General features: G+C 40.6%; 1 protein-coding gene across 6 annotated transcripts in view; it reads right to left on the bottom strand.

Moving 5' to 3' along the window:
- Window positions 1–13865, bottom strand: part of ARHGAP32 (Rho GTPase activating protein 32) — a 211550-nt gene that overhangs the window by 58660 nt on the left and 139025 nt on the right. For all 6 annotated transcript variants that reach the window (XM_088657541.1, XM_088657542.1, XM_035139366.3 and 3 more), the window contains 3 exons: window positions 11664–11786; window positions 7191–7268; window positions 2733–2814 (listed from right to left, as the gene is read on the bottom strand). In XM_088657541.1, coding sequence (XP_088513667.1) covers window positions 2733–2814; window positions 7191–7268; window positions 11664–11786 — 283 coding nt within the window. The remainder of the gene's footprint in view (window positions 1–2732; window positions 2815–7190; window positions 7269–11663; window positions 11787–13865) is intronic.

The raw sequence follows: 13865 nt of genomic DNA, 5'->3' as shown, positions 1-13865 counted from the left end.
AAACACTCCCCAGACAACACACAAGGCAGACGTAGAATGAGATGAGCAACATGCTTGGTGTTAATAAGAATTCACATGTAGAACGTTCATACAAAGCGGATAATATGTGCTACGAAAGACAAAATAAATATGGGAAAGGAATAGAAGAGATTAAGAAAAAAGACGACACCTATTTGCACAAAACTACAGACTGGGCAAGATGAGAAGAACAGAAATGCCTTCCCCATCCTTATTTCCCACACCACTAGTAATGGAATTATACATCATAAAGGAACACATACTGTTCAGGCAAGCAATGCAAGTTGCATTAAAAGAGCAGTATTTGTATTTCCCTTACCACTTTAGAGCTATACAGATAGAAAGCATGACAGGCACTTCCTATGAGGAATAAATTTGGCACTGTCAGCAAGATTAACTAGATTTGCAGTCCTGCCTGCAATACTGGGGAGGGGGGAGAGCACAGAAGGACACCTGAACATTTCTTTCCAGGGGTTTTATGACAGGAATAAACTATGACCTCTGTACCTTCTACAGTTTGTTTTTTTCAATATTACTACTACTACCGGTACTATTTCCACCTCTTTTTTTTAAAAAAAACATATCACATCCATAAAAATGAAGGACAGCAGCTGGGATCCAGGGTTACACATGGCACAGGCACACCTTTCTTTTACTGCACCTTCCCAGAAAATGCTATACATGGCAGGACCTAAGTGAGGCAATGCTCTGCACACTCATGATTCCCAGCAACTGAAACTTCAAAGGCATACTGTCTTCAACACTAAGGGCAGAGCACAGCCATCAAGGCTAGTAGCCACTTTCTGGTAGCATCACCCATCATAGCTAGCAGACACCACACCCCTTGCCTTCTCAGTGGGGTGGGAGGGAGAAGAACAGTAGCAGGTGGAGGACACTGTCCCTTTGTAGCAAGGGTGGGGACCTTGTGACCCTCCAGATGGAACTACAACTGCCATCATCTCTGACCACTGGCTACGCTGTCTGGGGAGGATGAAAACTGGAGTCCAACAACATCTGGAGGTCCACTTGCTTTCTATCCATGTTTCATAGCATGATCATGTTACTTGCACCTAATTTTATTCAAACATTAAATCTTCAAAAACAGTATTTCTTTAGGTACCTTAAAAATGAAGGAAACTTTCAGTCACTCAAGCAAAGCAGAAGCTCCCTTGACAAAAAATGGAATCCGTACTTAAACATAACACACTGATTACTAAATCAGCATTTATATAGGAAGGGATCTGGCCTAATGCTGGGCTTTAGAACTTTAAGTGTATTTCAAAGCCAATATGTAACAAGGAGTTTTGGCTTCTTTCTGAATGCCAGTAACTTTTTCTTAGAAATAAATAAATTTTATGCTACTGTTAAGATAGTTATTAACTTTCAGTACTTTTGAAGAAAAGCCATACTTTCCATTTAAAGCATATCAAATACGTATTTAAAGCAGGTGACTCCCCAAAGCATCCTTGGAATTGTAGTTTCCCCCTTGCAGAGCCATAATTCTCAGCACCCTTAGTAAACTACAATTCCCAGAATTCTTGGGGGGGGGGAAATCATGTGCTTTAAATGGGTATTGAAGGTGCTTTAAATGTATGTGGGTGTGTCAATAATGGAAGCACATGCAATCCCACATCTATCCAGATAAAATTCAATTAATTTTTGAACTCTAAAACCACTTGGCATGTCAAGATTTCTGCACAACTGTTACCACAATTGCAAAATAAGCCTCAAATATTTGGCACACAAAGTGGAATAATCAATTTCTATAGAAAACATGTAGGAAAGTGGGCCCCAGGAACTGAATCAAAAGATGGAAGGAGGTATACTAAATTTGCCCACCAAGGATTTCTTTCTAAAGCAATGGATAAATTTAATTTGGTTTTGTAATATCTTTGAATAATCTAATCCTTAGGGGTACATCAATACCGTGCATATAAGACAGGTCATCATTGAAAGTGAATTATTCCAACTGGTAAGCCTAAGGCCCCAATCGATTTTCACATTTTTGTAAAAGACAAAACATTCCAACTCCAAAGTACTCTTAAAACTATATAAACCTAGAGCAGATACTTTAGAGCAGGTTGCATGGCTTATTATTACACACACACACACACACACACACACACACACACTATATATATATATATATATATATATATTAGTTTTCTTGTTTTTATTTATGTTTTAAGATTGGAAATAAGTTTTAAATTAGAGGGCATAAATTCACAGAAATAAACAAAGAAACCCCACTATCAGTCAGCAAGTAGGTGCATCACAGGTTAGTTTGGTTTAAATTGCAAAGCCAAGCATCACTAGAATCCAGGCTGAAGGGATCTTTTTATATGGCAAGAAATAAACATGACAGAAAATGTACATGAAAGAAGAAACACTACAGCACACTAACCACCATACCAACTGTCTAGCAGCAGTTATATGAAATGCAGAAATCTTACAAAACATATACTAATATTAAAATCAAACTACTGAGAAATTAAATCAAAACTGTGAAATAGCAGAAAGGGTATACTGAAATATACTTGTTTCATGGAATGCATACACTGGAATAGTTTTGAATGGGTGATCAATAAATATGAAAGAACGTATCAGTGGAATAAATATTTGAGTGAATGCAGTGAGACACAATAGAAAGGATTTAACATCAACATTCTGTCATATTATATGCATTTTTTTTAAAAAATATAATACACACATACCTGGTTTTGGCACAGAATTGGTCATAGACTGAGGAACTTTGTCATTAATTAGCTCAACACATTCACTAGGAAAGAATCCCACCTGTGACAAAGAGAGACAGATGGAAATTCATGTCTGCAGCATATTTAAGAACAGAATCACACGTAAAGTCATGTTCTAATGCCTTTGCAGTAAAAGGGACTATTTGCACAACACCACAATATTTAAACAATTCAGGCATAGTCCTGTAGATTATATTCTTTGTTATAAAATTTAACTGCTTTTTAAATTCATGTTTCTCACTATGCTCCCATTACATGCTTTCTGGATATACTTATGGTCCAAACCAGGCATCCCCAAACTTCAGCCCTCCAGATGTTTTGGACTACAATTCCCATCATCCCTAACCACTGGTCCTGTTAGCTAGGGATCATGGGAGTTGTAGGCCAAAACATCTGGAGGGCCGCAGTTTGGGAATGCCTGGTCCAAACACATGCAATTAAGAGATGGTTCTTAGAAGGCTAGTTCACCAAGTGTAAAGAAAGTGGTTTATTCTAACTTTTATATATATATATAACAACTAGGCCAGTAGTGTATTTCTCGGGCTAGTCACAAATGCAACTTTTTGCCATCATAAAAAAATTAAACCAGATAAAGCAACCACAGGTGACCAGGAATTCCATGCAGGTGAGTGAACAGGGTGGCAGAAGGATAATCTGCTTCATTCATCCTTTGCCAACCAAGTTGGTATTTCTTTTTCTCAGTGCATTTTGTTAAAAGCTATAATAATAATAATAATAATAATAATAATAATAATAATAATAATAATAATTTATTATTTATACCCCGTCCAACTGGCCGGGTTCCCCCAGCCACTCTGGGCGGCTTCCAACAAAACATTAAAATACAGAAATCCATCAAACATTAAAAGCTTCCCTAAACAGGACTGCTGGTGGGAGGGCATTCCACAGGGTGGGTGCCACTACCGAGAAGGCCCTCTGCCTAATAATAATAATAATAATAACACCTTTATTGTCAATGTACAACCCGTGTACAATGAAATTAACCAAGCCTACCTCCCCCCCAAACACTCAAATCTCATTGCATTCTGTGTGCTTGTCGCACAACAAACCAACCCCGAAAGTCAGTTGCACTATATTATTCTCTGTCCATCAGCCTAACAGCCCACAGATAGAAACTGTTTTTTAGCCTGTTGGTATGACTGGTTATACTTCTATATCTCCTGCCCGAAGGTAGAAAATTAAAGAGGTGCTGGCTGGGGTGTGAATCGTCCCTGATAATTTTTCTTGCTCTCCTAAGGCAACGATCCCTTGTGATGTCATCTAGTGGGCTCAGGGGACAGCCCATAATATCACAGGCTGTGTTCACCACCCTCTGTAAAGACTTTCTGTCCGTGGCTGTCAAGCCAACGTACCACACTGTGATACAATATGAGAGGACACTTTCTATTGTTGACCAGTAGAAGGAGGTCATCAATTGTTGTTTAACATTGTTCTTTCGCAAGACCCAGAGAAAATGGAGTCTCTATTGGGCCTTCCTAACCACCCAAGTTATATTGTTTTTCCAAGTGAGGTCTTCACTAAGGTAAACTCCCAGGAATTTAAAGGAAGAGACTCTTTCCACATAAACCCCGCCCCCCGGATATACAACGGGGCTGGTTCCCCTCTCTTCCTCCGAAACTCCAATACCATCTCCTTTGTCTTGCTAATATTTAGGTACAAGTTATTCTATAAGCACCATGTAGATCTTTTTGAGCCTCCCCCCTGTACGCTGATTCATCTCCACCTGTAATTCGACCCATTATGGTAGTATCACCTGCAAACTTAACAATTACAGTGGATGGATCAGATGAAATACAGTCATATGTATGCAACTAGTACAGGTAGGGACTCAGCACACATCCCTGTGGGGTGCCAGTGCTGAGCTTCAGGGAGGGAGATGTAACAGGCCCAATCCTCACTGTTTGAGTCCGATCCCTCAGAAAGTCTTTAATCCAGTCACAGATGGTAGAAGAAAGGTCTAGTTCCATCAGCTTTTTGATAAGAATGTCTGGAAGGATGGTATTAAAACAACATTCTAACATAATTCCCCGGTCTCTCCAGATGAGTCGCTGCAAGGTGAAAGGCTGTAGCTATGGCAATATCTGTTGACCTATTTCTCCTATAGGCGAACTGATGTTTATCAAAAATCCAGTGGAAAACATGTCCTAAGGTGTTGAAGGAACAATCTCTCAAAGCATTTCATCACTACAGATGTTAATGCAATAGGTCTGTAGTCATTTAGGCAGTTAGTTGCTGTTTCCTTTGGGACTGGGACAATGGTGACTGCTTTCAAACATGATGGAACACAAGCCGAGATGTTAAAAACGTGTGAATGCATTTAAAGGAACAGACTTAAATTAGAGTTTTCCACACAGCTTATTTCAGAATATGGGCCTATAACGTTAAGACTTTTTTGGTCTAACTAATCTGAGCCAGCGGGTTCAAAATGATCGAAAGAAATCCTTATCTGTGCACACCCCTGTCATAAACCAGGAACCAGGAAAATGTATTTTAATTTTATAGCTCTGATCTCAAATCTTACATTCACAGTTGCCTCCTTCTGGATTAGCTGGTTTTTGGCCAGTGTTCTCAACAGCAAAAAACAAACACCTAAATGCTTGGCATTTGGTTGCAGCAGCTCTGTATATATGATCAAAACACAACCCATATTGTGAAAAAACACAGTTAAGCACAACCATGACACACAAAGTGTACTATAAGCCGTCTGTACTTAGAATGATAACTGCTTCCTCCTTCAATGTGCAAGAGAAAACCGGTCTTGCAAATATTGGGCGTAAAAATGACAAGTGTCTTAATCTCTGACTAGTAATAGCAAAATTAAATAAGATCCAGCATGATGCTTACTGTCATGGACTGGTTTAGACTATTCCTGGCACTTAATACACTCTGTCTAATTTATATCCGTTACCTTCTTAATTTTGCTTTCTGCCTTCCTCAGTACTACTGCTGCCTATGTACATTCTATTTTAAGGTCTTTCATAACACTTCTAATTTCCCTTCCTGATGGTCCTTGGGGCTGCATGTCACCACTGATCAGTTCTGCTATTTTGCTTTTAAAGGCCTTAATCCCTTCCCTCTATACAACACACTTTCACACCAAAACACTCAAGCCTAAACTATATTTTTGCATTCCATAGTATTAACTGAGTTTTGTTTTTTAAAGCACCTTGTTTCTACATGGTATGTGTGAAACAAACAAACTGGACATAGTGATCGTTTAGTACATGTGTTATCATTCTAGAAAGAGCACCATACAATTGCTGGCTGACAAACTAGTATCCATGACTGGGCTTATGACTGCTGTCTCTATAGGGACAAATTTGCCATGTGGGGCAACCACATGTCTGCTCCATACCACATAAAAAGAGGGTTTGCACAATAATGAGTATCGGGGGACAGCAAATCCCACCCCTGTCTACCTCACTTTGCTGTATTCTTCTGGTATGACAACTGGGCTCTACTGGGGGTGGGAGGGCTACTTAAAATCAGCACACTAGGGAAAGGGAAAGGAGTGGGTTTCACTCCTATCCCCTGCACCCTTTTGCATAAAGGGCAGACCTCCCACCCAGCCCTGCTTTATATTTTAATGGGGCAAGTGCACGCTGAAACAGAGAGGCAGTTGTCCCACAAGTCCAGTCTGGTGGTTATTTTAACAGTAGTTTATTTGCCTCTTCAATAAACCTAATCTGACAAAGAAAAGCAAGCAAGCAAACTCAGGCTAAAGAAAAGGGGAAAGGGAAATGGAAAGAAACAGTGGGCACTGGGCAGCTCAGGTAATTTCCCCAGCCTCATTTCCACTCCCACACAGCAATAGAAACAAGGAGTCAGTTTCCTCGATTCTGCCATACAACTGCAAAGAATGTGGGGATTTTAAGTGCAACTCTTCCCAAAGTAGTAGCAGCAGAAAATGTACCTGTCTATACATTCATTTCTGCAAAACTATTAAAGTCAAAGGAGTCCACTCCTATGAGCAATCTTTTGACATCTCTGCCCAATCCAGTTCAAATGACAGCCTCAACTCATACTTAAGAATTGAGTTGAAATTCTTCTCCAGGCTCTGCAGAGGCAGGGTGCCATGCCAGTTCCAATCCTCTTTGAATGTATGACACTTCTCTTCTCTACAGCCAGACAGTTTTAGAAAAAAAAGGGGGCATCATGGTACCTATTTATAAAAGGGATACTTTGAGGGTCCAGCTCATCTCATATCTAGCTTTGCAGTGTCCATATTTTGCTCAGCATTCGAAGGAACGTTTTCAAGTCTTTATAGTATTTCCCAGATTCAGGAAACAGTGCATTATAATTGCATTAGATAACAGTCTATTATTATGAGTAATAATTTGACAAAATGCATCCAATAGCTTCTGAAATATTAATTAATATAACAGCTGAGTGTACCTGAAATCCATGCTTTCCCCTCCACCAAGTGGTCAATTCTTTTGGAGGCATGTCGATGACTGACACAATGTCTCCCACCTAGAAATGGACAGCATAAATAATTTTCTTACTTTATTTTGAAAAACATTTTGTTAATAAAAGTGCAGTTTCTATAGAACTATTTTTTAAAAATCACCATTATGAACATATGGCACCAGTCTCTGCCTATCTATGGCATCAACATTTACAAAATATGAGCTAATGCATCATCAATGCCATACAATGCACATTTTAACATATTTGCAAGGGTGATGTATTTAGTGGTCGTTAAAAGGCCATAGGCTGTTCTGATTAAAATGCAATTTGAGGAGGAATACACCTCAGAATCATGAACAAATTTGGGAAGAAAATTTGAACAAATGAACTTTTTTAAAAAATGAACAACTGGTACTCACTTATGTATTATCTCCTCTGCCCAGCACCAGAGCTGCCCCCCACCCACCATGGGGTTCAATATGATATGCTCCGCCAAGTTAAAGTTAATGCAATAAAGAAATGTGATGTTACATCAGCAGGATGGAAAGATGAGAGAAGGCATTTAAAAATTCCTTTGAGATGACTTGTCTAACATAAAACATTTAAAGTAGTTTGCACAAGTCACTGAGTGCTTGCAAATGACACCAGCAAGACTTCATTTATCCATGTGAGGTTCTTATTATTTGCCCTTTGAGCCTTTCAGACACACTGCACTCATCTTTTCAAGCTTATCTCTGCCACCAGGAGGTCTGCATTTCTTTTAAAAAAATGAAAGCCAAGCATTTCAGGCATTTAATAGGAATCTGTGGGCCACCCAAAGTGCTTTAGAGGGGGTTGTACAGTGGACGCTTGGGTTGCGAACATGATCCGTGTGGGAGGCACATTCACAACTCGCAGCGTTTGCAACCTGCAGCACCACGTCTGTGCACGCGTGTGTTGCGATTTGGCTCTTCTGCGCATGTGCAAAGTGCAATTTAGCGCTTCTGTGCATGCGCCAAAACCCAAAAGTAAACCATTCCGGTACTTTCGGGTTCGGCACGGTGCACAACCCGAAAACGTGCAACCTGAAGCGTCTGTAACCCGAGGTATGACTGTACCAAGTGGTGCAGCCATAAAACCAGCAGCACATTTGCAATGCGAAGCAGGGTTTGGTATGGTTTCAAATTGGATTGAGGGCCACGCGTTGAGATTCTTGCATTGCAGGGGGTTGGTCTAGATGAACCTCAGGGTCCCTTCCAACTACAATTATATCTTCTTCTTCTTCTTCTTCTTTGGCAATCACTCGTAGCCGAGTAAGATTGTCTTCCATAAACACGGTTTTAACAATGGGTCCGTAAGTGACTGTAGAGGCCAATTCTGGATCCACACGTCCTTCCACAGTTGGGACATTGGTTTTCAGGCGGGAGTTGATCACGGTGTGGATTTGCCAAGTGTGCCTTCCTCTTAGCACGTTTCTCCCTTGTGTCCTGAGATCAAGTTTCTTCAAAGCCCATTACACCTTTGGTAAAGGCTGTTCTCCAACTGGAGCGCTCGCAAGCCAGGGTTTCCCAGTTGTCAGTGTTTAGACTACATTTTTTAAGATTTGCCTTGAGACAGTCTTTAAACCTCTTTTGTTGACCACCAGCATTGCGCTTTCCATTTTTAAGTTCGGAATAGAGTAGTTGCTTTGGAAGATGATCATCAGGCATCCGCACAACATGACCAGTCCAACGAAGTTGATGTTGAAGAATCATTGCTTCAACACTGGTGATCTTTGCTTCTTCCAGTACACTGATATTAGTTCGCCTGTCTTCCCAAGTGATGTGTAAAAATTTTCAGAGGCACCGTTGATGGAATCTTTTGAGGAGTTGGGAGATGGCGTTTATAAGTGGTCCATGTTTCACAAGCATATAGTAAGATTGGTAGTACAATAGCTTTGTAAACAAGCATTTTGGTTCCCCTGTGAATGTCCTGGTCCTCAAACACTCTGCACTTCAATTGGGAGAAAGCCGCACTCGCAGAGCTCAGGCGATGCTGGATTTCGGCATCAATGTTGGCCCTTGTGTAACTGCCTAGGTAGGAGAAGTGATCAACATTTTCCAACATTACACCACTGAGTTGGATTTGTGGCACTGCAGAGGGGTTATTTTGTACTTGTTGGTGCAGCACTTTGGTTTTTTGGATGTTGAGTGATAGGCCAAGCTTTTCGTAAGCTTCTGCAAAGCTATTTAGGATGGTTTGGAGGTCATCAGCATGTCATCAGCATACTGAAGCTCTATGACGGAAGTTACGGTAACCTTACTTTTTACTTTCAGCCTATTCAGATTGAAGAGCTTTCCATCTGTTCGATATGATTTCTACTCCAGTGGGGAGTTTCCCGTCGACAAAGTGTAGGATCATGGCAATGAAAATAATGAATAGAGTTGGGGCAATAACACAACCCTGTTTAACACCTGATCCCACTGTGAATGGTTCACTTTGAGAGCCATTGTTATCTGCGATTGTTGGTGTCATATTATCACAGAGGAGCCGAATGATGTTTACAAATTTATCTGGGCAGCCAATTTTCAGAAGGACAGTCCACAGGGCATTACAATTTAGAGTGTTGAAAGCCTTAGCCAGGTCAATAAACGCCATATACAGGGATTGGTTTTGCTCTCTGCATTTTTCTTGAAGCTGTTGAGCGGTGAAAATCATGTCCTCTGTCCCCCTAGAAGGCCGAAAACCATTTTGGGATTCAGGAAGGGTCACCTCAGATATTGTTACCAGACGGTTTGCTAAGATCCTTGCAAGAATTTTGCTGGCCGCAGCTAATAGAAAGATGCCTCAATAGTTTACAATTCTATAAGCTAATTCTATAAGCATCTTACAAATCTATAAGCTAAGTTTTGGCCACAAATAAATTAGATATTTATCAAAGTTGCACTGAAAATATTTTACTGTATGATATGTTTAGTCATGTAATCTGTCTCTCACACAGGAAGATGCTATGATTAGATATGGCAACAGAAGCCTGGGATAGGGGGCATTATCCAAACTTTTAACAAGAATCCGTTGCTTTGATTTCCTATCAGTTGGCAAGCACTCCGTGGCTCAGTTTAGCTTCCTATGCAATGAAACAGGTGAGTGAACAGGAGAGGCATGGCAGGAATGGGGTTGGTGAAGATGTTGGCACCAGTGATTTATTCGCCATTATGAATGGATTCGAGGAAGACTGCAGAATCACAGATCTCCCTTCCTTGCCCTTCTCTGTCACTGAGACTATAGTCAAGAGATCACGAGTGAGATCACATGCCCTCTCCCTGGCACATGTTCACATGTCAACCCTCCAGAACCTAACTCCAATTGATATTTACATCAACTGCAACATTAATTGTCGATTATGGATTAATGATAACCAGGGTTACTGCTTACCCATTGTCTGAACTCTGGATTCATTGTTTAATAGTTGGCCTGCAAATCCTGGTTCAACGAAAACATGGCACCCTTACTGTTGATGCAACACCAGTTTCAGATTGGTGGCAGGTAAACTCACATTGGGGAGAAAGCATGCAATTCTGCTGCTCATATCTTATCTCTAAGCCATATTTAACATTCCCATTGGCATTACATTTGCACTAGTTTCAATTTGAGAGAGGCTGATAAATGAAAACTGATTTTAATGGCAGAACATTTAATGTTCCTACCAAGATAGGTTACTATTGTGATGATGGCATCAGCGATTAAACCGTTAATTTCTAATAGTGTGCATATATCTTAACTGGGAAAATAATATCCAATTTATTATGCATTTCCCCAGATACTACAAATGGAAAGGCGATGTTTTGAAACATCCAATGAACAGCTGTTTGTACATTCCTTAAGATTCTGAAGAATCCTGCCCCAGAGCATAACAGATGATAGCAGCACAGGCAAGCAAGCAATCAGAACATACGCAGAGCACCCAATGGGCATTAGCTAAAAAGGATCAAGTTTTCAAAAGCAGTCAGAGGAAGATTTTCATTCAAATACTCAGCCCAGCTGCCAGTGTGAGGCTTGTGTCCAGGGTTTAAAAGAAGCTCTAAACTGAACACAATAAGCTTCTTTGGAAGGAAGAGGGGTAAAAATGGGTCACTTATTATAATGCCTAAACACGGGGAAAGTACTTATACAAATCTGTTCTCAATGCCCATTTTCTTAGCAGACATATTGTTTAATGAGCATGGGACACAGAAAACCACAGAGGAAACATTTATCTGGTTATGTTATATATGCAAAGATAATTGCTGCAGGACTCCTCAGTATTGATTTTTTAGAATGTTGGCTAGAGGATGTGCAAAAATATTATTATTGAATACATGACTGATTTAACATGTTCACTTACTTCCAGAAAACATTTAACATGCCCAAAAATCCTTATTAAGTAACTGCACAAGCAGACCTAGGCTAAGTTCTTCCTGCTGCATTTGATAAGGAATACGTATCTGTTAAATTGCTTACCTCAAAGGACAGTTCATCTGCAGCCTGAGCAATGTATCTTTTAATAACATGGGCAGCCGCAATAGCAGGGACATTAATGGACGATTCCTCGTGGACTAGAAGGTGATTCCCCTTGTTATCAATCTGTAAGAAAATACACCATAGACTGTGAAGCAGCTGAGAACATGTGGCTTTGTGGACTGGTTCTGTCACTGTGTGCATGGAGGGAGGTGGGGTTCATGTTGGTTGACAGACACAACAGAGCTTGAAGAGTTTCTTGTAAAAAGAAGTACATTAGAGGCAATATAAGCACGGACCCAGGTGGCGCTGTGGTTAAACCACTGAGCCTAGGGCTTGCTGATCACAAGGTCGGCGGTTCGAATCCCTGTGACGGGGTGAGCTCCCGTTGCTTGGTCCCAGCTCCTGCCAACCTAGCAGTTCGAAAGCACGTCAAAATGCAAGTAGATAAATAGGAACCGCTACAGCGGGAAGGTAAACGGCATTTCCATGTGCTGCTCTGGTTTGCCAGAAGCGGCTTTGTCATGCTGGCCACATGACCTGGAAGCTATATGCCAGCTCCCTCGGCCAATAATGCAAGATGAGCGCGCAACCCCAGAGTCGGTCACGACTGGACCTAATGGTCAGGGGTCCCTTTACCTTTTTAAGCACGGACAGGTTTCTAAAGCACAGGTTTCCTTTTCACCTATTAAGCAGGAAATGGAATTGTGTGTCATTGTTTTATTGCAGCATATTACTGTATAACCAGGTCTCCACCACTAGGCTCTGCTAGTTCAACTTCCTGTTCATATTACTTATATTCATTCACCACACTGTAACAGCTAACACTGATATATCACAGTGGCATTTGGTGGAAACGTTCAAGGCACAACCAACATTTCAAATATGAATACTAGCTTGATGCCTGCATCTGTTTTCTAAAATGGGAGGAAAACCTGATACATTGTGATAATACCCTTGAATACTGAGACATCAGAATGGAAGTTAAATCACACCATTTTCTAAAGGATAGGCCTCCTCATCTAGCAATAAAAATATTGAACTTGTGCACCTTTTTCTTTTACCACAACATGTTTTAATAAACATCTGTATAACCCTTATTGACAATAAATGCAGTTTAATAACAGGACAGCAGGTTTTATGGTAGTATGGAAAGGCTGCTCCTAAGAACTTGTATTAATGGCGGGGGGGGGGCATTCCAGCCTTTCTACTGGTAGTTCTCTCTACTGCTCACATATTACAATCTTGGTATATGACCTATGTGTACATCCACCCCAGCCTGATACTGTAATAGCACAAGTGCTGTTGATTTAAAGGGTGTTATTATCTTGCTTATGAATTTGTTTCACTCTCATAACACAGTGAGGAATTTTAGGTGTACAACTAAAATGTACAAAATAAGAATGTGATAAAACGTGTTATCATACACGTACCAAGTAGGCATCATCAGCATGTTGGCGGTTGCAGCTCTTTGCTGAGTACACATTCAGTGCAAACAGAGGATTACAGTACTTCTATTTAGGGCCCAAAGTGATTTTTTGGGGGGTTTAAATTGTGAAATGTGCTAAAAAAACCGCTCGCTCAATCAGAAGTGAGGCCAGGAACCAAGGTTGAATTTGATTTCGTTTTGTGATATCATATAGTCAAATCTGACTGACTACACTGACTCATCAATAAGCCTATTCAGAGTGACAGCAGTGCTTCCACCCTCACTTTGATTTGGCTTTGAGATGCTGACATGTTGCCAAGTCTGACCACCTGTGGCACAATATGATCCATATTGCCCACATGATCCCTGATTATCTGGAAGAAGACCTCCCTCGTTTCTAAAGAAAAAAATGCATATTGTTCATATTAGGCAAAGAAACAGCTTTAAAGAGGCAACAACAGAGTTAAGTGGGGATAAGGGAGTTGTGAAACATCACCCCCAAAATCCTTTTTTGTCCTAGCATCATGGCCCTCAGGGCACTGCTAGGGAACAAACCTAAATAGCAAGCTAATCAATGTTTGCCATTTACAAGTTGCTGTACTTATTAAAATGAATAGAATAAAGGGAATTCTTAATTCTGTTCCTCAGGGCAATTCCAGGTTCTGCTTGAGACCAGGCTACCTAAGGGATTGCCTCACTCCTTTCATTCCTGTCAGGCAAGTGGGCTCTAAGATGAGGGACTGCTGAGAATACTGTATGACCCAGGGGCAGAATTA

The sequence above is a fragment of the Zootoca vivipara genome, chromosome 14 (genome assembly GCF_965207765.1).
Source record: "Zootoca vivipara chromosome 14, rZooViv2.hap1.1, whole genome shotgun sequence".
Lineage (NCBI taxonomy): Eukaryota > Metazoa > Chordata > Lepidosauria > Squamata > Lacertidae > Zootoca > Zootoca vivipara.
Note: the sequence above shows the minus strand (reverse complement) of the source record. Positions and strands in the feature narration are given on the sequence as shown.